The sequence below is a fragment of the Ambystoma mexicanum genome, chromosome 13 (assembly GCF_040938575.1).
Source record: "Ambystoma mexicanum isolate Mex_15411 chromosome 13, UKY_AmexF1_1, whole genome shotgun sequence".
Lineage (NCBI taxonomy): Eukaryota > Metazoa > Chordata > Amphibia > Caudata > Ambystomatidae > Ambystoma > Ambystoma mexicanum.
The window spans coordinates 132,800,320-132,824,059 of NC_090938.1; the positions used below are offsets into that span (position 1 = coordinate 132,800,320).

Consider the following 23,740-nt stretch of genomic DNA (forward strand, 5'->3'; position numbering starts at 1 on the left):
GAAGCAAGAGCTGCGGTTTAGGCAGCAGGAGCTTGAATTCAGCATAGCCAAACTAAAAATCGAACAGGCAGAAAAACAGAAAGACAGGGATCACCAGTTGGAACTGGCCAAGCTTCAGGTTGCAAATGGGTCCAAGGGTCCTGGACATGGGTCTGGGGCCTCCTCTCATCCACGGTTTCCGAAAGATCTGCTCAGTGTGTATGAGGAAAGGAATGACATTATGGACTGGCTGAATGCGTTTGAGTATGCATGCGAAGTTCAACAAGTTGACAATGCTGATAAGATTGCCTGGTTACTCAGCAGACTGCCCCATTCTGGCTGTAGTGCCATTATGGAAATGTCGAAGGCTGAGCGAGCTGATTTCGCAATGTTAAAGCAAACTCTCATTTTAAAGTTTGGGAAGACTCCGGCCCAATATTTGAAACGTTTCAGAGAGTATAAGAAAAAGGAAGGTGGTACTTGGGTATCTTATGTCACTGAATCCTTGAAAAACTTAACTGGCTGGGTCGAATCTTGTCATGCTGGAACACATTTTTGCTTCTTCTTCCCCGGAGCTTAAGCAGTATTTGGCCGATTCGAAGGAGATAGATCCTAAGAAGCTGGCCATTGCAGCAGACTTATGGGTGTCACATCGAGTGTCCCATAAGGACAAAACTCATCCTGGTAAGCAGGAGGAAGGGAAAAAGTCCAAAGATGTGGAGGGTGGAGAATCTGCTAAATCTTCTTCTCATAAGGGCCACAAAAAGAAAAATAAGGGTAAGACACAAGAGAACTCGCAGGGTAGTGGAGGTCCGCCTCCGAAACAGAACTCTGGTTACAATAAGCCTCCCTATGTAAACAGACCCAATGGATCTTGTTTTGCTTGTGGAGCAACTGACCACGTGAAGGGGGATCCCCGTTGTAAGGTTAGACCTTTGGGGGTCCACTCCGCTAATCTGGCCTTCTCCTCCTACGAGGAAGAAGAGATTACAGGAGCATCCTTCTCCTCAGACTCATTTCCCAGCGGGATAGAGGCTGAGGTAGTTTTAGTGTCCCTGGGTTCCTGGGAGCCTAAAGTCGCAGAGGCTTATGCTAGGATTCCGGATAATACCAAGCACTACTTTAAAGACAGTGTGCTGATCAATGGAGTAGATACTCCAGCTCTTAGGGATAGTGGGTGCAGTCGCACTGTAGTGGATTCTACCTTGGTAGACTCAGAGGAAGTTGCCAGAGCTACTCTGATGCCCACTAAGTTGGCTGACGGCCCCCTCCGTATGTTTCCCGTAATACCTGTAAATCTTACTTTAAATGGTACAGCAGTCAGGATTCCAGTGAGCATTCAGAGAAACGTCCCGGGAAAGGTCTTGTTAGGTAATGGTCTCAGAGCTTTAGGGCTCGTAGGAGACACTGCCGAAAGACCCCACACACGGTCTCAAGCATGGGCAGCATTGGCCAAGTCCAATACGCCGCCCCAGCCGAAGGGGAAACCCAAGTCGAAAGGAGTCGACAAGTCACGACGAGGGAAAGAGAATATTCCCCCGAGCTCGCCTACCACTGCGGTGGAGGAAGTTGGTCAATCGCCCGGGCCTGACGAGGAGGTGGCGATGCCTGAAGTATTCGACCCCAACGATCATCCTGAACTAAAAGACTTGTTAGTTGAAGGAGGTCCTGATAGGGACGAATTCAGTAAAGGCCAACGTGAGTGCCCATCTCTGGAAGGCCTAAGGAGACAGGCCTGCTCCCAGCTTGAGGGTGAACCTCCTGGGACGCATAGGATTTATTGGGAAGGTGGACTCCTGTATAGCGAGCCCACAGAGTCTACAGAAGGAGACCATAGGAGGTTGGTGGTTCCCCTTGCTGTTAGGCCCTTCCTCCTGCAGTTGGCGCATGAAGTTCCCCTTGCTGGTCACCTTGGTATGAAGAGGACCAAGCAAAGGTTATCCATGCACTTCTACTGGCCCAAGATGGGGGTGCAAGTAGAAACTCACTGCAGGAGTTGTACCTCCTGCCAGTTGTCTGGTAAGGTTGGCGCGTCAATCCAAGCTCCGTTGGTACCGCTCCCAGTTGTGGGGGTACCATTTGAAAGGGTAGGGATCGACATCGTTGGTCCCCCTGACCCGCAAACATCCTCGGGCAATAGGTTTATCCTGGTGCTGGTCGACCATGCAACCAGGTATCCTGAGGCCATCCCATTGAAAACTGTAACTGCCAAGTCAGTTGCAAAAGCTTTACTCGGCATATTTACTAGGGTTGGCTTCCCTAAAGAAGTTGTGTCGGATCGTGGCAGCAACTTTATGTCGAAGTATATGCAGGCTATGTGGAAAGAATGTGGGGTCACCTACAAGTTCTCTTCTGCATACCATCCCCAGACCAATGGTCTGGTGGAACGTTTCAACAGAACGTTAAAAAGCATGATTGGGGCTCTGGAGGAACCTCAGAGAAGAAAATGGGATCTTCTTTTACCATGCTTACTGTTTGCCTACCGAGAGGTACCACAGGAGGGTGTTGGCTTCAGCCCCGTCGAACTTCTGTTCGGTCATCCTGTACGGGGACCCTTAGCCATCGTCAAAGAGGGATGGGAGATGCCCACTCCCCCTGTTACTACCAACGTAGTTGATTATGTGCTAGGGCTCAGAAAACGGATGGTACTTCTGATGGGCTTGGCTAGTGATAAATTGAAGGCAGGACAAGCGCTGGTGAAACATTGGTACGACCAGAAAGCTTCCCTCATCAACTTTACACCTGGTCAGCAAGTCCTGATCATGAATCCCATAAGGCCTCGAGCTTTACAGGACAAATGGTCAGGCCCTTACACAGTGGTGGAGCCCCTGGGTGAGGTTAACTATTTAGTGGACCTTGGAAGGCCTGGACAGGCTCCAAAAGTGTTTCACGTGAATAGGCTGAAGGCTTTCGTCCCAAGAGTCGTAATCGCAGCACTGCTACTGGCTTCAGACGTTGAGGAAGAGGAGTCTGAACCTCTCCCCGACCTGTTCCAAAGCGGTCCTTCAGATAGCTCCTTTGAGGGTGTTCGAGTGGCCCCTCACCTGACTTCTGATCAGCAGGCTGAGGTGAAAAGTTTGCTTAGGCAGTTTTGCCCCCTGTTTTCACAGTCGCCTGGTTTGACACCTTGGTGCAAACATAACATTGACACAGGAGACAGTGTACCTACCAAAAGTAGGGGATACAGGATGTCAGACAAAGTACGGTCTTATATTAAGACCGAGGTCAACAAGATGTTAGACCTTGGGGTGATTGAACCCTCTAGTAGTCCTTGGTCCAGCCCTGTGGTTTTGGTTCCAAAGGCAGGCACTTCTGAATTGAGGTTCTGCGTGGATTACAGGGCTCTGAATGCTGTCACCAAGACAGATGCACACCCCTTGCCTCGAACAGATGAGCTGGTGGATACTTTGGGTGCCTCCAAGTACCTCAGCACGTTTGACCTCACTGCTGGCTATTGGCAAATAGCTTTAGCAGAGCATGCCAAGGAGAAGACAGCATTTTCTACTCCAGACGGCCTTTACCAATTCCGGGTAATGCCGTTCGGGTTGAAGAATGCACCTGCCACTTTCCAGAGGCTTGTGAATCATGTGTTGAATGGGTTGGACGAATTCTGTCTTGCATATCTGGACGATATAGCAGTTTTCAGTGCCACCTGGGAAGACCATGTGAAACACCTCGGGATTGTGCTCCAGGCTCTTCAGAAAGCCCACTTGACCATAAAGGCTAGTAAATGCCAGATTGGACAAGGCTCAGTGGTTTACCTTGGACATGAAGTAGGTGGAGGGAGGATACAGCCTCTACCCAGTAAAGTACAAGCAGTACAAGACTGGCCTACCCCCACTACGCAAACCCAAGTGAGAGCCTTCTTAGGACTCACGGGGTATTACCGCAATTTTATGGCAGACTATGGCACCATAGCTGCTCCTCTGACTGCCCTCACAACTCCGAAGAAACCCAAGAAGGTAACTTGGACCGACGAGTGTGAGAAGGCCTTCAATGGCTTAAAAGACTCCTTGTGCCAGGCCCCTGTCCTCAGGGCCCCTGATTATCAAAGACCTTTTATCATGCAGACAGACGCCTCTGACACTGGGATAGGAGCTGTACTATCACAAGTAGATGAGAAGGGTAAGGAACACCCTATCGGTTTTATTAGTCGCCAGCTTAAGGACAGAGAGCTCAGATGGTCCACGGTAGAGAAAGAATGTTTCTCTGTTGTGTGGGCCCTAAGGAAGCTGAGGCCCTACCTCTATGGGACCCACTTCACTGTGCAAACTGACCATAAGCCGTTAAAGTGGCTAATGAACATGAAGGGGGAGAATCCAAAGTTGCTTAGGTGGTCCATAAGTCTACAAGGCTTCGACTTCACTATTGAGCATAGGCCAGGTGTCCAACATAGCAATGCTGATGGGTTGTCCAGAATGTTTAACCGACCTGAACAAGAGACTCATCCAGGGGTGGATTAGTTCCCCCTGTCCATAGTCTGGGAGGGGCGAGTGTTAGGAAAGATTTCGTAATTGTAGGTAATTTGCCTTCCATGTGGCAACCCCTAAACTTTTTGCTGTTGTTTTTCACCTTGTTCTTGACTTTGCCAGAGAAGTGCAGCCTTCTGCCGCACTCCTCTGGGCTTTCGCTCCTTCTTACGGGGAAACTGACATGCCCTTAAGACAGTCAGTACTGGGGAACACTGTTTCCCGTAGTTTCTTTTATCATGTTGCGGCTTTCGTGCAACATGACACAAGAGGGCACTGTAAGCTAAGTTACAGCTCTCTTGGGTCTCTAGCCTTCTACAGGCCCTAGATACTCGTTTAGGATTGTATTTGATCGGTGCAAGTCATTCAAGGGATACAGGAGCCAAGTATCCTGCAACCAAGAGACTGGACCGAGGAATCGCTGGTGACCCGCTGAAGGACTCCTCCTTTGCACTGCTGTCGTCCTGTGAAACCCTTTACTCCTTTGATCGAACCAGAAGGCCTGTACTGGTGCTTCGACCTTTGGAATAGCAGGAACAGCTATTCTCGGCGACTTCATCATCTCCTGCCAGTAAGCCTTCGGAAGCGTCTCTGGGCCATCCAGTTGACTGACCAGCTTACACGGGAGTCCTGCTCTGTAACCGCCGCCAGGTTGTGTTGTATTTCGAGTCCTGGTCACTCTCACATGCTTCGTACACTTGGCGTTCCCAAGTCTGAAGTGAGTAGTGTACATTTGGCTCGGATACACACGGCCGCTCTGTTGCCCTGCTGTGGTGACAAAACTGTGCAGGTTTCTTCGATTGGGACGTCTTTTTTTCTCTACACGACGACGAGGCATTCCCGGCTCTTCTGAACCTGTCAGCTGCTGAAACTAACGTGGAGAAGCCTGGGTCTGCTTGCATCGGGGACCGGTGAGTAGTATAGCTAGGATCTGGTCGCCCTCCTGCAGTAGCCCATTGCTTTTCCCCGCTGTGTAAAAACAGCACCCTTTTGTCCGTACTCGCGCTCTGCTTCTGCTCACTGTGGAGGCTGCGCTTGAGTCGCGGAACCTGTTCTTCTTCTGTTGTGCACTACCCGAACTGCCTGACTTCCTCCGAAGAGCTTCTCCTTTTGCCCGTTGGCACCAGCGTGTGCAGGTACTTTGAGCACAAGGCTCCACTCTTCGCAGGGCTCGGACTTCCATCTAGTTAGGTGCCTCTGAAGGCGAACTGAGTCTAAAGCATTATCGCACTCCTGTTTTCCTTCCCTTTCAGGTGGACTACACATTTCGTGCATATAACGCTTGCGACTGTCGTATTTGTATATATATTGTGTTGGCTTAATATTGTGATATTGTGATTTTCTCGCTGCGGTCATTATTTTAAAGGCCTTAAAATAAATGTGTATATATTTTTGATATAACAACTGTTTGGAGTAGTTTGTAAGCGCTCTTGCTTTGTGTGCTAATTGCGGGCTTTCAGTCACCCTCACCCCTCTTGAGACCTAGTCTTGACCGCCGCGATCGCTACCTTGATTGGTCTGGCTCGTCCAGAGGTTACCCTGTTCCAAGTAATTAGGTTGGCCTTCTGAACTTCTGCGCCACCAGGACAGAGTTCAGAAATCCGTCTTAACACCCACGAATCACAGTGGGACTAAAAAAAGAGTGCATTGCAGAGAAACCCCCAGCTTTTTCGTATGAAGGACTCTAGAGCAGACTCCCTATTTGCGGCAGCTGTAGAGAAGCGCCAGCCTCCCTCTAGGTCTTCAGGAAGATGAGCACTGCTTCAGCCAATCCCACAGGCGCAACAACTTAATGAAATGACCAATCCTTATGGGCCTATGTCCAAACATTTGCCGTTTAGTTTCCAATATACGAAATGTGCCATATAACCTTTGAGGGTGCAGAGGAACCTTCCGCTGTGGGACCTGCGCAACAAGCTCTTCCAACCTTCATCTTTCCACTCCGAAACCAAGTGTCCAGCACACAATCCTGGACCCACTCCGAAACCAAGTGTCCAGCACCCAATCCTGAACCCACAAACCACCACAAACCACATGTCCAGCGCACAATCCTGAACCCACAAACCACTTGTCCACTGCACAATCCTGAACCCACTCCGAAACCATGTGTCCAGTGCACAATCCTGAACCCACAAACCACATGTCCAGTGCACAATCCTGAACACACAACCACATGTCCAGTGCACAATCCTGAACCCACAAACCACATGTCCAGTGCACAATCCTGAACCCACAAACCACATGTCCAGTGCACAATCCTGAACACACAACCACGTGTCCAGCATACAATCCTGAACACACAACCACATGTCCAGTGCACAATCCTGAACACACAACTACGCGTCCAGCACACTTGGAACAGGGTATAAATAAACTAAATACAAATACAAATACAATCCTGAACACACAACCACATGTCCAGCACACAATCCTGAACCCACTCCGAAACCATCTGCCCAGTGCACAGTCCTGAGCCCACAAACCACATGTCCAGTGCACAATCCTGAACACACAACTACGTGTCCAGCACACAATCCTGAACACACAACCACATGTCCAGCACACAATCCTGAACCCACCCTCGAAACCACGTGTCCAGTTGCACAATCCTGAACCCTCGTGTCCAGTGCACAATCCTGACCCCACTCCAAAACCACATGTCCAGCACACAATCCTGAACCCACAAACCACATGTCCAGCACACAATCAATCCTAAACCTACTCCGAAACCACATGTCCAGCACACAATCCCAAACCCACTCCAAAACCACATGCCCAGCACACAATCCTGAACTCACAAACCACATGCCCAGCACACAATCCTGAACCCATAAACCACATGTCCAGTACACAATCCTGAACCCACAACCACATGTCCAGCACAGAATCCTGAACCCACTCTGCAACCACATGTCCAGTACACAATCCTGAACACACAACCACACGTCCAGCACACAATCCTGAACCCACTCCGAAACCCTACATGTCCAGTACACAATCCTGAACCCACAACCACATGTCCAGCACACAATCCTGAACCCACTCTGCAACCACATGTCCAGTACACAATCCTGAACCCACATGTCCAGCACACAATCCTGAACACACAACCACACGTCCAGCACACAATCCTGAACCCACTCCGAAACCCTACATGTCCAGTACACAATCCTGAACCCACAACCACATGTCCAGCACACAATCCTGAACCCACTCTGCAACCACATGTCCAGTACACAATCCTGAACCCACATGTCCAGCACACAATCCTGAACACACAACCACACGTCCAGCACACAATCCTGAACCCACTCCGAAACCCTACATGTCCAGTACACAATCCTGAACCCACAACCACATGTCCAGCACACAATCCTGAACCCACTCTGCAACCACATGTCCAGTACACAATCCTGAACCCACAACCACATGTCCAGCACACAATCCTGAACCCACTCTGCAACCACATGTCCAGTACACAATCCTGAACCCACATGTCCAGCACACAATCCTGAACACACAACCACACGTCCAGCACACAATCCTGAACCCACTCCGAAACCCTACATGTCCGGTACACAATCCTGAACCCACTCCAAAATCACATGCCCAGCACACAATCCTGAACCCACATGTCCAGTACACCATCCTGCACCGACTCCAAAACCACATGTCCAGCACACAATACTGAACCCACAAACCACATGTCCAGTACACAATCCTGCACCCACTCCAAAACCACATGCCCAGCACACAATCCTGAACCCACAAACCACATGCCCAGCACACAATCCTGAACCCATAAACCACATGTCCAGTACACAATCCTGAACCCACAACCACATGTCCAGCACACAATCCTGAACCCACTCTGCAACCACATGTCCAGTACACAATCCTGAACACACAACCACACGTCCAGCACACAATCCTGAACCCACTCCGAAACCCTACATGTCCAGTACAAAATCCTGAACGCACTCCAAAATCACATGCCCAGCACACAATCCTGAATCCACATGTCCAGTACACCATCCTGAACCGACTCCAAAACCACATGTCCAGCACACAATACTGAACCCACTCGAAACCCCCATGTCCAGCACACAATCATGAACCCACAAACCACATGTGCAGTACAAAATCCTGAACACATAACCACATGTCTGGTACACAATCCTGAACACACAACCACATGTCCAGCACACCATCCTGAAGCCACTCAGAATCCACATGTCGAGCACACCATCCTGAAAACACAAACCACATGTCCAGTACATAATCCTGAACACACAACCACTTGTCCAGTACACAATCCTGAACACACAACCACATGTTGAGCACACAATGTTAAAGGTATTTCCCAAAGCTACTCCGAAACCACATGTCCAGTCACAATCCTGAACCCACATGTCCAGTACACAATACTGAACCCACTCTGCAACCACATGTCCAGTACACAATCCTGAACCCACATGTCCAGTGCACAATCCTGAACCCACTCTGCAACCGCATGTCCAGCATACAATCCTGAACCCACTCCGCAATCACATGTCCAGTACACAATCCTGAACCCACATGTCCAGTACACAATCCTGAACCCACTCCGAAATCACATGTCCAGTGCACAATCCTGAACCCACTCTGCAACCACATGTCCAGCATACAATCCTGAACCCACTCCGCAATCACATGTCCAGTACACAATCCTGAACCCACATGTCTAGTACACAATCCTGAACCCACTCCGAAATCACATATCCAGTATACCATTCTGAACCCACATGTCCAGCACACAATCCTGAACCCACTCTGCAACCACTTGTCCACCACACAATCCTGAATCCACTCCGAAACCACATGTCCAGTATACAATCCTGAACCCACTCGGAAACCGTATATCCAGTATACAATCCTGAACCCACTCAGAAATCACATGCCCAGTAGACAATCCTGAACCCACATGTCCAGTACACAATACTGAACCCACTCTGCAACCACATGTCCAGTACACAATCCTGAACCCACTCTGCAACCGCATGTCAGCATACAATCCTGAACCCACTCCGCAATCACATGTCCAGTACACAATCCTGAACCCACATGTCCAGTACACAATCCTGAACCCACTCCGAAATCACATGTCCAGTGCACAATCCTGAACCCACTCTGCAACCACATGTCCAGCATACAATCCTGAACCCACTCCGCAATCACATGTCCAGTACACAATCCTGAACCCACATGTCTAGTACACAATCCTGAACCCACTCCGAAATCACATGTCCAGTATACCATTCTGAACGCACATGTCCAGCACACAATCCTGAACCCACTCTGCAACCACTTGTCCACCACACAATCCTGAACCGACTCCAAAACCACATGTCCACCACACAATACTGAACCCACTCGAAACCCCCATGTCCAGCACACAATCATGAACCCACAAACCACATGTGCAGTACAAAATCCTGAACACATAACCACATGTCTGGTACACAATCCTGAACACACAACCACATGTCCAGCACACCATCCTGAAGCCACTCCGAAACCACATGTCGAGCACACCATCCTGAACCCACAAACCACATGTCCAGTACATAATCCTGAACACACAACCACTTGTCCAGTACACAATCCTGAACACACAACCACATGTTGAGCACACAATGTTAAAGGTATTTCCCAAAGCTACTCCGAAACCACATGTCCAGTCACAATCCTGAACCCACATGTCCAGTACACAATCCTGAACCCACTCTGCAACCACATGTCCAGTACACAATCCTGAACCCACATGTCCAGCATACAATCCTGAACCCACTCCGCAATCACATGTCCAGTACACAATCCTGAACCCACATGTCCAGTACACAATCCTGAACCCACTCCGAAATCACATGTCCAGTGCACAATCCTGAACCCACTCTGCAACCACATGTCCAGCATACAATCCTGAACCCACTCCGCAATCACATGTCCAGTACACAATCCTGAACCCACATGTCCAGTACACAATCCTGAACCCACTCCGAAATCACATGTCCAGTGCACAATCCTGAACCCACTCTGCAACCACATGTCCAGCATACAATCCTGAACCCACTCCGCAATCACATGTCCAGTACACAATCCTGAACCCACATGTCTAGTACACAATCCTGAACCCACTCCGAAATCACATGTCCAGTATACCATTCTGAACCCACATGTCCAGCACACAATCCTGAACCCACTCTGCAACCACTTGTCCACCACACAATCCTGAATCCACTCCGAAACCACATGTCCAGTATACAATCCTGAACCCACTCGGAAACCGTATATCCAGTATACAATCCTGAACCCACTCAGAAATCACATGCCCAGTAGACAATCCTGAACACACAACCACATGTCCAGCACACAATTCTGAACCCACTCCGAAACCACATGTCCAGTATACAATCCTGAACCCACTCGGAAACTGTATATCCAGTATACAATCCTGAACCCACTCGGAAATCACATGCCCAGTAGACACTCCTGAACACACAACCACATGTCCAGCACACAATCCTGAACCCACTCCGAAACCACATGTCCGGTACACAATCCTGAACCCACTGCAAAGCCACATATCCAGTACACAATCTGAACCCACTGCAAAACCACATGTCCAGCACACAATCCTGAACCCACAAACCACATGTCCAGCACACAATCCTGAACCCACAAACCACATATCCAGCACACAATCCTGAACCCACTCTGCAACCACATGTCCACCACACAATCCTGAACTGAACCCAATACAAAATCACATGCCCAGCACACAATCCTGACCTGACTCCGAAATCACATGTCCAGTATACAATCCTGAACCCACTCCGAAACCACATGTCCAGTACACAATCCTGAACCCACTCCGAAACCACATGCCCAGCACACAATCCTGAACCCACTCCGAAACCACATGCCCAGCACACAATCCTGAACCCACAAACCACATGTCCAGCACACAATCTTGAAAACACATGTCCAGTACACAATCCTGAAGCTTCCATTTTGAGGAAACTCTGTCTTTGTTCTCATTCCGATGGCTCAGTAAATGGCATGAAATCCGAAGCAGAGAAATTAAAAACTATGGGCCTTGAGCACAGAAAGTATGGACCTTCCTTTTTTTCACACAAGACCCAATCTGAGTTTGTGAAGCAACACCAACCCCTGCCCCACCAATTCCAGGAGAGGCCTCAATGCCAGCAAGCAAGAGGCAGCAGAGAGAGGCATCCCCCAGCAGCAGCGGGTACACGTACCCCTTTGCCTCAAAACAACAAGTCTAAGGTATTATCTCCTCCCCAGGGGTGGGGGCGGGAGGTGGGGGGGGATTTCTGGCAGGTAGAGGACACTTTGTTTCCTCCCCAAAATACATTTCCTCAAGGATGGGGTTTTTCCTGATCACAAGGACGGGCTGGTCCATGTGGTGAACATATTGTTACAAAATAGAGCTGCAGGTCTCTTCCCCAGACCTCAGTTCACCCTCCTTTCTAGTAGAATAGAAAGGGGGTGCCAGCTGCCATTCAGGGGCATCGTGGGATGCCAGAGCAGCCAGGGGGCCTTGAAGTGGTGGCGTTCTAGCCTATTAGCCTCTTGCTCTTTCCTCCTTTTCATCGCTAGAGAAGGGAAATCTGTCATTTTGAAGAAAACCGTGCTGTGCTTTTTGGAGGTTCATTGAACATATGTGTTGTGTGTTGGTCTAGTGTTTGGATGCGAGAGAGCGTCATGACTATGTCATGACGCCTCTCTAATAAAAGGGGCTCTGCTGGCGCACAGAGGGCAGTGCAGCAGAGCCCCAGGAAGCAGCAACTCGTGTCTCTGTACTTCCTTGTGAGTCCTATTGCAGCGTGGTCGCGGCCTGGTTGGTAGCCTTGCCTGAGTGCCCCCAGTGACTGGGCTGTTGGTCCTGGGGTGATACCCAGCCTGGTGATCTATGCACTGGTGAGCCGGGCGCTGCAGGGTGATCCCTGCTAACAATCTACTGTGTAGACGCAGCGTCCTTGTGCTGTGTGGGGTGGACCCGACACAATTGGTGGCCCAACCCGGTGACCGGAGGCGGGCCACAACACTGGCGACGTGGTGGTCTGGCCCCGTGTGTTGGAAACACGCAGGCTGCGTGAAGCCTGTTGACTCGAAGCGGCGTCCGGCCGCATGTGACGAAAGGAGGCAGCCGCAGGATGTCTGGGCCGCTGGTGGCCCAGGGACTTCGTGCTGGGCATCAGCGCAGGTCGCCTGGTGCCATTGTATGGCAGTGCGACTAACTTCGGGTGCGGCAGTGTTGGCTGCGTGGCCGGCCATTGGAGGCGGAGCCGGCCCTCCGGTTGCCCTGCAGCGGCCTGCGGTCAGCGGAGCATCTTTGCAGGCGGCTGCCCTGTGGGGAGAATCAACGGCCCCACTAAGACCCAGGCTGCGAGGTTATAGCACATTTGCAGCGCGACTCCGTCTGGGCCCAGGGTGAGGCCCAGTGAAGGGGGCATGGCCTCGCCACAAGTCCAGCATACAGCGAACAAAGGCGGTGGGCTTGGCCCACGAATACCCGGGCCCGGCAGTGACAGTGAAAGGAGGTGTCGTGGTCTCCACTGGAAGGAGAAGAGGCAGCTGATCACGACCCTGGAAGGGGCGAACTGCCATTTGACAACCCGGGCCGCGTGGTGATCTTCAAAAACATTTCGGAGGTTTGGCTCTGAGCGGTGACATGCCGAAAAGGAAGGGGCGTGGCCTCTAAGAACGGGGCTGCAACTTCATAGCCCCAGAGACCAAGGAATAGGGTGTGGCCTGGAGGACAGGGCCGCGGCGATGAATGGAAAAAAAAAACAGCTGGTCTGGGCAGTGAGTACACAAGAAGGAGCCCCAGAGCAACGGGCCAGCTGTTAAGAGAAGGGGAGAATAACGTTTGTTCTCTTCTCCTTTTTACATCGGGGAGGTGAGACAGTAGAAGAAGGCCGTCCTCTGTAAGGGGGGGGGGTGTCACCAACCCCTCCTGTGTCCTACATCCGCCCCAGGCCCCGGGGGTAGCGGCTCCACCCAGAGTGCTCGTGCGCCCTTGTGAAACCTGAGTCAGGTGGGGTCAAACACCCAGTGCCAAGTTATCACCAACGACAAGCCACCAAGAGGGTAGTGGCTCCCCAGGAGCGTTTGTGCGCCATCAAAGAGGTCGACAAAAGGGGCAGGCACTCCCAAGACCCACCAGCAGTAGTTGCATCTGGGGCCCCGCCCAGTGTTCAGCATGACAGACGACAACGAGGGGGTATGTCGAGGACTGCTCGCGCCACTACACCACTTTGACCTGGCGGGTTCTCCTGCCAGCTTGGGACCACGGTGAACAGCCTGGGTAGAGAACCCGGAGCTGTACTTTGAGGTATTGGAGATTAAGGACACAGCCAAACGCCCAACACTCCTGTACTCCACCGGGCTGGCTGTCCAGAGGCTGTTCAAGACATTAAGGCCCGCAAATCAGACCTATGATGCAGCCATCGCAGCCCTGAACGAGTACTTCAGACAGACCCATGGTCAACAGGGACTATGAACGGTTCAGGATGAGGTGTGCGAGGCAGGAGGAAGGGGAGAGCCTCGACGCATTTCACAGGAAGCTGCACGGTATTGCACTGTCCTGTGCCCTGGGAAATTTTGAGGAGGACGAGATCAGAGCGCAGATCATCTACGGCTGCAGTTCTTCGAAGCTGCGCAAGCAAGTCCTGAGGGACCCAGCGCTAACCCTCGAACAGATCCTAGACCTTGGCCGTGCTCAGGAGCTAGCAGAGGTGCGGTCCTCTCTCATGGACTCATCTAGGCAACACCTCTAGTTGGAGGCCCTCATGCAGCGGGTCAAGCTGGAGGAGGTGTCAGCTGTCAGCAAGTGGCAAGGAGGAAAGCCGATGAGGGAAGACTGGCCAAGGAGAGACCCCAATGCCACAATATGCCATCAGTGCGGGTGGGATCTTCCACACCAGCAGGACTGCCCTGCTAAAGGACACATCTGTGGGAGGTGCGGGAAGGTGGATCACTTCGCACAGGTGTACCTCGCCCCGACACCAGCCAGCATGGCAGGGACATCGGGGGGGGGGGAGTGAGTCGAAGGGGAGAAAGACCTCCATGGTGGCGGTGGTCCAAGTGGCGGAGGACCAAAGGAGAACGCAGTATGATGTTGGAGAGAAGGAAGATGAAGAAAATGTATTCTTGTCCTGCAGCAGCGCCACTGGCCAGTTCGATCCCAGAATCTTCTGAACTAAAACAGCCCACTGTCGGGCCCTGTGGTGTGCGGACTGGAACACACGTGTTTGTTTGCAGTGCTAAAAGTTCAAGGTTGTGAGTAGTTATTAGGTGGTGCTCGGACTGGAATGCACCCAATGTTTGCAGTGATGATGTAGGAGTACAATGGGTGCGCGGACTGGAATGCACCAAGTTAGACCCAGTAGAGGGTTGCTGTTTTGAAGTGGGGGGTGATTTTTCTTTTGTTATAATAAAGGAGGGATGTTGTGTGTTGGTCTAGTGTTTGGATGCGAGAAAGCGTCATGACGCCTCTCATAAAAGGGGCTTTGCTGGCACGCAGAGAGCAGTGCAGCAGAGCCCCAGGAAGTGGCAACTCGTGTCTGTGTACTTCCTTGTGGGTCCTATTGCTGTGTGGTCGCGGCCTGGGTGGCAGCCTTGCCTGGGTGCCCCCAGTGACTGGGCTGTCGGTGCTGGGGTGATCCCCACCCTGGTGATCTATGCGCTGGTGAGCCGGGCGCTGCAGGGTGGTCCCTGCTAATCTGCTGCGTGGACGCAGCATCCTTGTGCTGTGTCGGGTAGACCCGACATGATTGGTGGCCCGCCCCAGTGACCGGAGGCGGGCCACAACAATATGGGGGGCCGAGGCGGGAGTAAAAATAGGCTTTCGAAATAAATGTTTAACTTGCTCATATGAAACGTTTTCCCTTGGATAAAGTGTTCAGAGATCCTGCACAGAGGTGATGAAATTCTGTATTTTGGGTTTTATAGTAAGGGACCCATGAAGGTTGTTACTTCCCCTTTCTAGTACCGTTAATTAGTGCAGGAGCCGAGTCTCCTTTCTATTGTTGCAGCTTTGGTGGGCTGCGACGCAGGTGTAAGTAGGTAGGCGGGGCTACCGCCTACAACTCAGTTTGCGCTAAAATAAAGAGCTGTCAAGACGTATATTACACCGGCTCCGTGCTTTATTGAAGTAAGCCTTATTCATTTCGATCATGGCCGCAATCTTTAGCCTGCATTTAACAATGGTGACAAGGTAATCCAGATCACCTGAGGCAGTGCTCCACTCCGCTCGGCAATCCACTGCATTCTGCCTTGTCGACAGGGGGCGCGACCGCACACTGAAGGGCTCCTCAAGCCATAAATACCTCAGGCACCACGCAGACATCTGCCAAAACCAACACGCTCACACACGGGAGCAAGATCAACTAATTACAGGCGACGCCACAGAGGAAACTATCATTTTTCTTCTGCCTGTACCACACGCATGCTGCGCATGACACGTGATACTGCCAGCTGCCCCATTGAGTCCACAACCTCCTACAAACAGTACTGCCACGACCAACAGACAGCAGAGTGCCCAAGGACAGCAACAGTGCCTGGAAAAGGAGAAACCAAGGCCTAAATCACTGCACCAGCAAGCAGTCTACACTTTAAACACCAACAAAAGGAAAATAGCTGCACCATTTCTGAAAGCAACACTGACAGCAGCCTACAGATACCTCAATCCAGCTCTATGCTGCATCGCCCCTCACCCAGAGAAGATGGGGGCACTGAATCATTACAATTACAAGCCTTGCAGTATTTTGATATCTCAGACACTAACAGCGTGGCACCCAGATGGGTCAGGTGGCTCAAAGAACTACAGATCTACATCGACGCATCAGGAGTGCGAGAGGCGCAAAGACTACGAGGTATTGCACTCACCTGCTCCAGTGGTAAGTGATGCCATAAAACCAATACAGACACATTCTAAGGCATCAATGATTCCCTCAATAATAAGTTTGCACCACTGAGACATGTAGACTATTAAGACACATGTGCCACATCACCACGCAAGAAAAGGGTGAAAACATGGACAATTTTGTAATGAGGCTAAGAAAGAGGGTGAAATATTGCGACTTTGATCGATACTACCCGAAGGAAACTCTTAAATCGCAGGCCATAGCAGGGTGCGAATCCCCTGAATTCCGCAAGAAACTCTTACAGAAAAGCAGAACGCTAGATGACATTCTGCAGCTAGCGAGAGCTGACTCTGCCCTAGCACTGCAAACAGAATCGTTGGGAAACATCAAGATTACCCAGTACGCCTCAATGACAAAAGTATTCTCCATTCGCACGACAGCAGACACAGCAGAACAAAAGAAATGCTATAGATGCGGATTCAAATTTCCTCACACTGGTCCATGCCCAGCTATAGGACATCGGTGCGACAAGTGAGGTGGTGAAAACCATTTCCAATCCGTCTGTAAGAACATTACATTCTATCAATCCGCTGAAACAAGCAGGGATTCATGGAGACAAGATGGCCGCAACACAAGGCGGGAAAGTCCACAGCCCCACAGGAGGCGATCACCCTCCTCCAGAAGGCACCATTCCCACAGTGCCTCACAAGAGTCATCACGAAATTACAGATGGCGAGAGAAAAGGAGAGACAGACCCAGCCGCTACCGGAGCAGACATGACCCCCAAAGAAGGAAACCAAGACAACAAATTAGATATCTTGATGATTCGCCACAACGAAAACGTGACTCACGCTCATCCTCTTCCAGTGGAGACCGCAAGAGAGGTTACGACCACGCCATCAGTAACAGCATAGCTGCGGAATATAGCCCAATGCTACTAATGCAATTAAACAGACAGAATCAATACTTTCTAATAGATATAGGCGCAACAGTGAATGTGATCAATAGTCTCTCGCCACAAAAAGAGAGCTAAAAGAAGCAGACACCCTGATCTACCCCTACAGGTCAAACAAACCCCTCAATTGCTGAGGCATGTTCACAGCTACATGCCAATACAAAGACAAAAGTCAAAGAGTCAAGATCTACGTCATAAAAGGAGGGGTACCAGGGGGAAGCATATTGAGTTTCACATCATGTACCAAATCATGTCAGCATACACCACTAGCCGAAGGACATGATGCAGAAAATGTTTTCAGCCCTCTTTAAAGGCCTGGGAAAACTAAAGGACAAACAGATAAAGCTACACATACATTTGCAGATAACCCCGACGGCTCAACATTACAGGGGCATTCCCCTAAATATTCAGAGGTACGTCAAAGACGAAATTCATTCCCTACTACAGCAGGACATTATTGAACCGGCATCAGGACCAACACTGTGGGTAACTCCAATCGTGACAATGCCCAAAAACGAGAACAAGAACAGCATTTACATCTATGTGGACATGAGGGCCCCAAAAGAAGCCATTGAAAGAGAACGTCATCTCACTACCAGGATGACGGACATGATGCACTTATTACATGGGGCAAAAGTGTTCTTGAATCTGGACCTAAATAAGGGCTACCACCAGCTCGAACTGCACCCATCATCAAGATATATCACCACATTCTCAACACACTTGGGACTATTTAGATACAAGTGACTCAGCTTTGGTGTGTCATTGGCGGCTGAAATCTTTCAAAACGAGATCCATCAAGTGATAAAGCACATCCCAAATTGCTTAAATTATAGCGATGACATTTTGATATGCGGCACCACTCAAGAAAATCACGATGACACCCTGAGAAGAGTGTGCATGGCCCTTCAAAATGCCCACCTCACGCTCAACCCAGACAAGCGTGAAATCAGTAAGTCAACACTAACATTTTTTGGGCACATATTCTCAAGCAACAGCCTACATCCCCGACCCAGAAAAGGTAGAGGCTCTGGTGGAAGCCCCTACGCCCACCTCTGTGTCGGCAATACGCTCATTCCTGGGCATGGCAAGCTATTGCATGCGCTACATCCAAGACTTTGCGTCCATAAGCACATCACTTAGATTACTCATGGGAAACACCAAGAATTTCACTGGTCGACTGAATGCGAGGAGGCTTTCCAGGAAATTAAAAGGCGCATTGCGTTGGTATTGTGCCTGGCCTACTATGATCCAGACTTTGACACTGAACTGACGGTAGATGCCAGTCCAGTCGGGCTAGGAGCGATTCTAGCACAATCCAAGCCAGGTGTGCCACCGGATTCCCCGAGACGCATTGTGGCATATACAAGCCACAGCTTATCAGCCACTAAATGTGCATATTCTCAACCCAAAAAGGAAAGTCTGGCAGTCGTGTGGGCATGTGAACACTACCACCTATTCCTATATGGACGCCCCTTCACGATCGTCACAGACCACCAAGCCCTTAGCACCATATATGGCAAGCCGACTGCCAAGATGCCAATACGCATCGGCAGATGGGGGTTAAGACTACAGGAGTATTCCTTCAGAATTGTACATCATCCGGGAAAGGACAACAACCCGGCAGATTTCCTATCCAGATATCCGCTGCCAGCCCATGATGAGCGTCAGTCATCCAAGGCAAATCAATACCTAAACTATCTGATAAGCACCACGCTTCCCAAATCCATCACGACAGCTCAATTGCTAGAAGCCATGGATAAAGACCATCAACTTCAAACGGTAGAAGAATGTCTAAGGTCGGGACAATGGCACAACAGGCGGAAAAATTGCCATACTTCGTCACCAGAGGAGGAACAACATTTCTGCACTTTCAAACTCATTAGAGAGACACTATCTTCTAAAAGAAAACAGGTTGTCATCCCAATCCGACCTTCAGGAACAAGTACTAGCTCTTGCGCATACTGGACACAGGGCAATAGTGTCGACAAAACGACAACTCAGAACCAAAGTGTGGTTCCCCCACATGGATGAAAAAGTTGAACTATTAAGAAAATGTATCGCATGCCAAGTAGTTGCCCCACGCACATTCCCAGAACCACTCAGAACCTCTCCCATGCCCCTGCAGGTATGGGACGAAGTAGCCGTTGACATGTTCGGGCCCCTGGCAAATGGCAAATACGCACTAGTGATTGTTGACGAGATGTCTAGATTTCCAGAAGTGCACCTCATCCACTCTACAAGTGCCCAAGCTGTAATACCAGCTCTAGACAAAACTTTTGCAGACTATGGAATCCCATCAATAGTGAAATCAGACAACGGCTCACCATTTAGTGGACATAACTTCGCCATGTTTTCAGAACACCTGGGCTTCCAGCACCATAAGATCATGCCACTGTGGCCCCAAGCGAAAGGAATGGCAGAGAAATTTATGAGCAACCTAAAACACACCCTCCAAGTGTGTTCCATCACCAACGGATCATTCATGCAGGCCATCTGCACTCGACTAGGTGACTATAGGAACACTCCTCACAGCTCGACAGGGGAATGTCCATCAGCCCTGATGTTTGGACGAGTAATAAGGACCACGCTACCACACAAACCTCATACCACTCTTCCAACATCGTACGTCGATACTGCAAGAGCAAAAGACAAGGAAAACAAAACAAAAATGAAAGAATTTGCAGATCGTCGGAGGCAAGCAAGACCAAACTCCATCTAGATAGGCCACCAGTCTTATTTCGAAAAAATCAGAACACCAAAGCCACTCCAGCCCTCAAACCCAAGCCCATGACCGTAACTCACATACAAGGGTCAATGATAACGGCAGCAAGCCCACAAGGCACCATCACGAGAAATTCATCATTCTTACGGACATGTGAGGGGGATGAAAGGCAAACAGGCACCACACTGACCACGGCAGATGAGGTATCAGATATAGATCCTGAGTACAGAGAGGAGGACAGAGACGCTGATGACAACGCAAACGCAAGTACCCATCTGCCTGCATGAAGCCCTTTGAGGAGGACCATACCAAACCCTTACGATGGATAGAAGAAATTAACTAAACCACCCCGTTAAATGTTAAGGAGGGGGGAGATGTTACGTCCCCTTTCCATAATTAGTGCAGGAGTCGAGTCTCCTTTCTATTGTTGCAGCTTTGGTAGGCTGCGACCCACGTGTAAGTAGGTAGGCGGGGCTACCGCCTACAACTCAGTTTGCACTAAAATAAAGAGCTGCCAAGATGTATATTACACTGGCTCCGTGCTTTATTGAAGTGAGCCTTATTCATTTCGATCACGGCCGAAATCTTTAGCCTGCATTTAACAATGGTAGATTGGGGTTACAAGTAACGAGTAGCATTTCCTTACTGACCACAGTGAGACGAGAGACCCAGACATTGATTGCAAATAGCCACCGTCCCTGGGCGTGTTTAATGTTTCCAATTGGACATTTGTCACTTTAGGCTAATGTTGAGCAAGTGAAAGCAGGACCCGTGGCTTCCTGAGTCAGGATTGGGGACCACATGGACACAGGAGAGCATATATATATATATATATATATATATATATATATATATATATATATACATATATATATATATATATATATATCTATATCTATATATATATATATCTATATATATATATATATATATATATATATATATATATATATATATATATATATATATATTGGGATAATGTCCTCTGGAGCTGAGAGAATCTACCACTCCACATTGTGTCCCGAGGAGCTGCTGCAAAGGTCTATTTGTGAGACAGAATCTGACGGTGCTTTCCTTCAATGGCAAGGAATGCCAGTCAGGACACGTGGGCTGTTTTGCCGTGATCCAGCCAGTCATCGCGGTAGTAGGGGCATGGGCACGAGAACATCGAAGACAAGCTGCCACAGTAACAGTAGTTTTGATGTTGGTGGAGATGTGAGGGACCACGCTTCGGCAGGAAGAGAGAACTTTGTACTCTCGCATGGAATCCGTGTGTACAAATCAATGCAGTGCTGTACACCGGTGCTGGACATATTTTCCTAAAGGACATTTTTTATTTTTAGGTCCTATGCGTGTGGGAGACTGTTTATCATGGTCCAGACCAGTCTGTTTTCTGCATAGCCTGAGTCCTGTTCCGGTCACTAACTTCTTAGGCATGCTTCCACCCGGAACATTAAGGAAACTAAGTGAAGCCTTTGGAGTTTCGGTGCTGGAGACACTGAATCCTCTTAACATGCTGTAATTTGTTCTCCGGCAAACAAATATTTCCAGGAGTTTTCGAAAGTAAGCTCTGTCACCACAAAAATGTTTAGCTGTGCAGGTCTATTTTGGTCTTAAGGAACACTGGTTGTGTCAAGAAAACACATTTGCCTGCTGGTCTTGCATTCTTAAAATAACCACATGTGTATTGGGTCCTTAAGAGAATCCTCTTCTGTGATCTAATTGGAGCTAAGATCACCCATTCGCAAATAACTGGATCATTTCACCACTCGAAACACTGCCAACAAGATCGCCTTTACTTATGCGCAGCCTGCGCTGTACATTGTCTGCCCACGCCTGTCGCAGAAAATGATGTGTCTGCCCGGGGTGCCAAGGTGTGTCTAATACTGCTGTTGCCCACCTAGCAGTCTCCTGAAATCTGTTGCGGTGCACACTCTGCAAAAGGTATTGCACAATGCACTCCTTGGTGTAATTGTTTTAAACTGAATCACATTTAAATCAAGGTAAAGCTATCGTATTCAATATGTTGAGGTGCGCAGGACAAAAATCAGTCCTGGCACATGGGCTGACATTGACAATAATAGCAAAAGAATAGTAGGGAACTCCCGTCCCGTGCAGACTTTCACAGGCCAAACCATTTTTTTACACATTCATTTTGGAAGTGGGCATAGTGAGCAGATTAACAGTTTATGAGGATTAAAATTCAGCACATCAGGCCCTACGTGTCAGCATAGACACGCTAACATGGATGACCCAAGGAGTAGACAAACTGCAGGACCTAAAAATCCCTGCAATACATTAAGGCTTAGGAGTGCCGAGCCCCTGACCCCTCGCGCTTCACACCTACATCGGGTGTTACAGCCTCATCATGGCCCAGGGAGCAGAAGGGCCAAAACCGGAGGTCCAGAACGGGATACAAACGCCAGCTAGATGGCGCGGATCAACATGCGTTGAGCCGTGCCTGCACAGCTTACAGCTTCCAAGATTAGAGAAGGGAACCTAGAGGCGTAACATGCGGAGCGCCATCACCCGTCAAGCCGCACTGCAAAAGCAGTCGCTTCTGATGCAGTGGGTTCATGGAGACCCATGGTGAGACCTTGATTAGAAGTTGTCCAAAATGTATTGATACACTGTTTAGCCATAAGAATTGTTTAGGATATCGCAGATATTGACCAATCTAAGGGACATTATGAACATTTTTGGGAAAAATCATATATTAAACTGATTGTTTGGCCTGTGAAAGTGTGCAGGGGACGGGAGTTCCCTATCTTTGTGAACTTGTCTTTCTTTTGCGGTGTATACTCTGTCCAACCAAGTAACCCTGCAGCCTATGTGTTATCCAGTTGCTGATGACCCTGTGCCATTGGTGGCCTGTCTAACTAGGAGCACATTAGTGGCAGGGAATAGGGATGCTTTCATTGTGCAGTGCATGTCCCTCCAGTGAATCTTTTCTGGGTAGCCACTGCTCATGTACAATTTAAGAGGTCATTTTTCTACTGATGTCCTGTCCACCCACACGTCCTGCCTTGTCTGGCCTGGTCTGTGCCTAGTGTTTATGAAAGGCTTAGAGACCTAGGCTACTCCTCACTGATTAGGCCCAACAAGGCCGAAACATGTCTGGAGATGCTTGTGGTCTCCTGCAGGAGGGATGTGACCTAGCATTTCTGGTTGGACAGCCCCTTTTGGGGTAGGACCAAGCCTGATTTGCATATGCAAGTTCCCCTCCTGTAATGGCTTGGCGGTGAAGAACAATGGTTTGGAGGGTTGCCCAGAGCGATGACAGAGGTTAAGATGAATGCTAAACCTTCCAGCCATCACCTCTTTTGTTTGGTTCTGAAAGATCTATATTAATGAAGGATAATTCTCAACAGAAGGATATTCTGAAGTACTAAAATGTTACCTTTGCTTTCAATTTTGAAGTCCTCTGGCAGCAGATTATCCTGTCGATTCCCAAGGACAAAAGCAAGAAAGGACAGGATGAGGGCGTCCAGAATAGCTACAATGGCAAGGATGTATGCCCAGCGTACAGTGCAGGCACCCAACGTGTACTTGTCCGTCTTGTCCCCGCACATCCGCTTCACTTCAGCAGAGTCCCAGCCGTCTGGGTAAATCATGCATCCAATCATTAGACCAGCCGCTGCGAGTAAAGGTGGGGAGGGGCGGACAGGGGCAAACAGAA

The 23,740-nt window shown here is 49.5% G+C and overlaps 1 protein-coding gene across 1 annotated transcript in view; it reads right to left on the minus strand.

The window, feature by feature from the left end:
* Nucleotides 1-23,740, minus strand: part of LHFPL5 (LHFPL tetraspan subfamily member 5) — a 106,604-nt gene that overhangs the window by 14,083 nt on the left and 68,781 nt on the right. Inside the window, exon 2 of the mRNA XM_069633442.1 lies at nt 23,462-23,698. Coding sequence (XP_069489543.1) covers nt 23,462-23,698 — 237 coding nt within the window. The remainder of the gene's footprint in view (nt 1-23,461; nt 23,699-23,740) is intronic.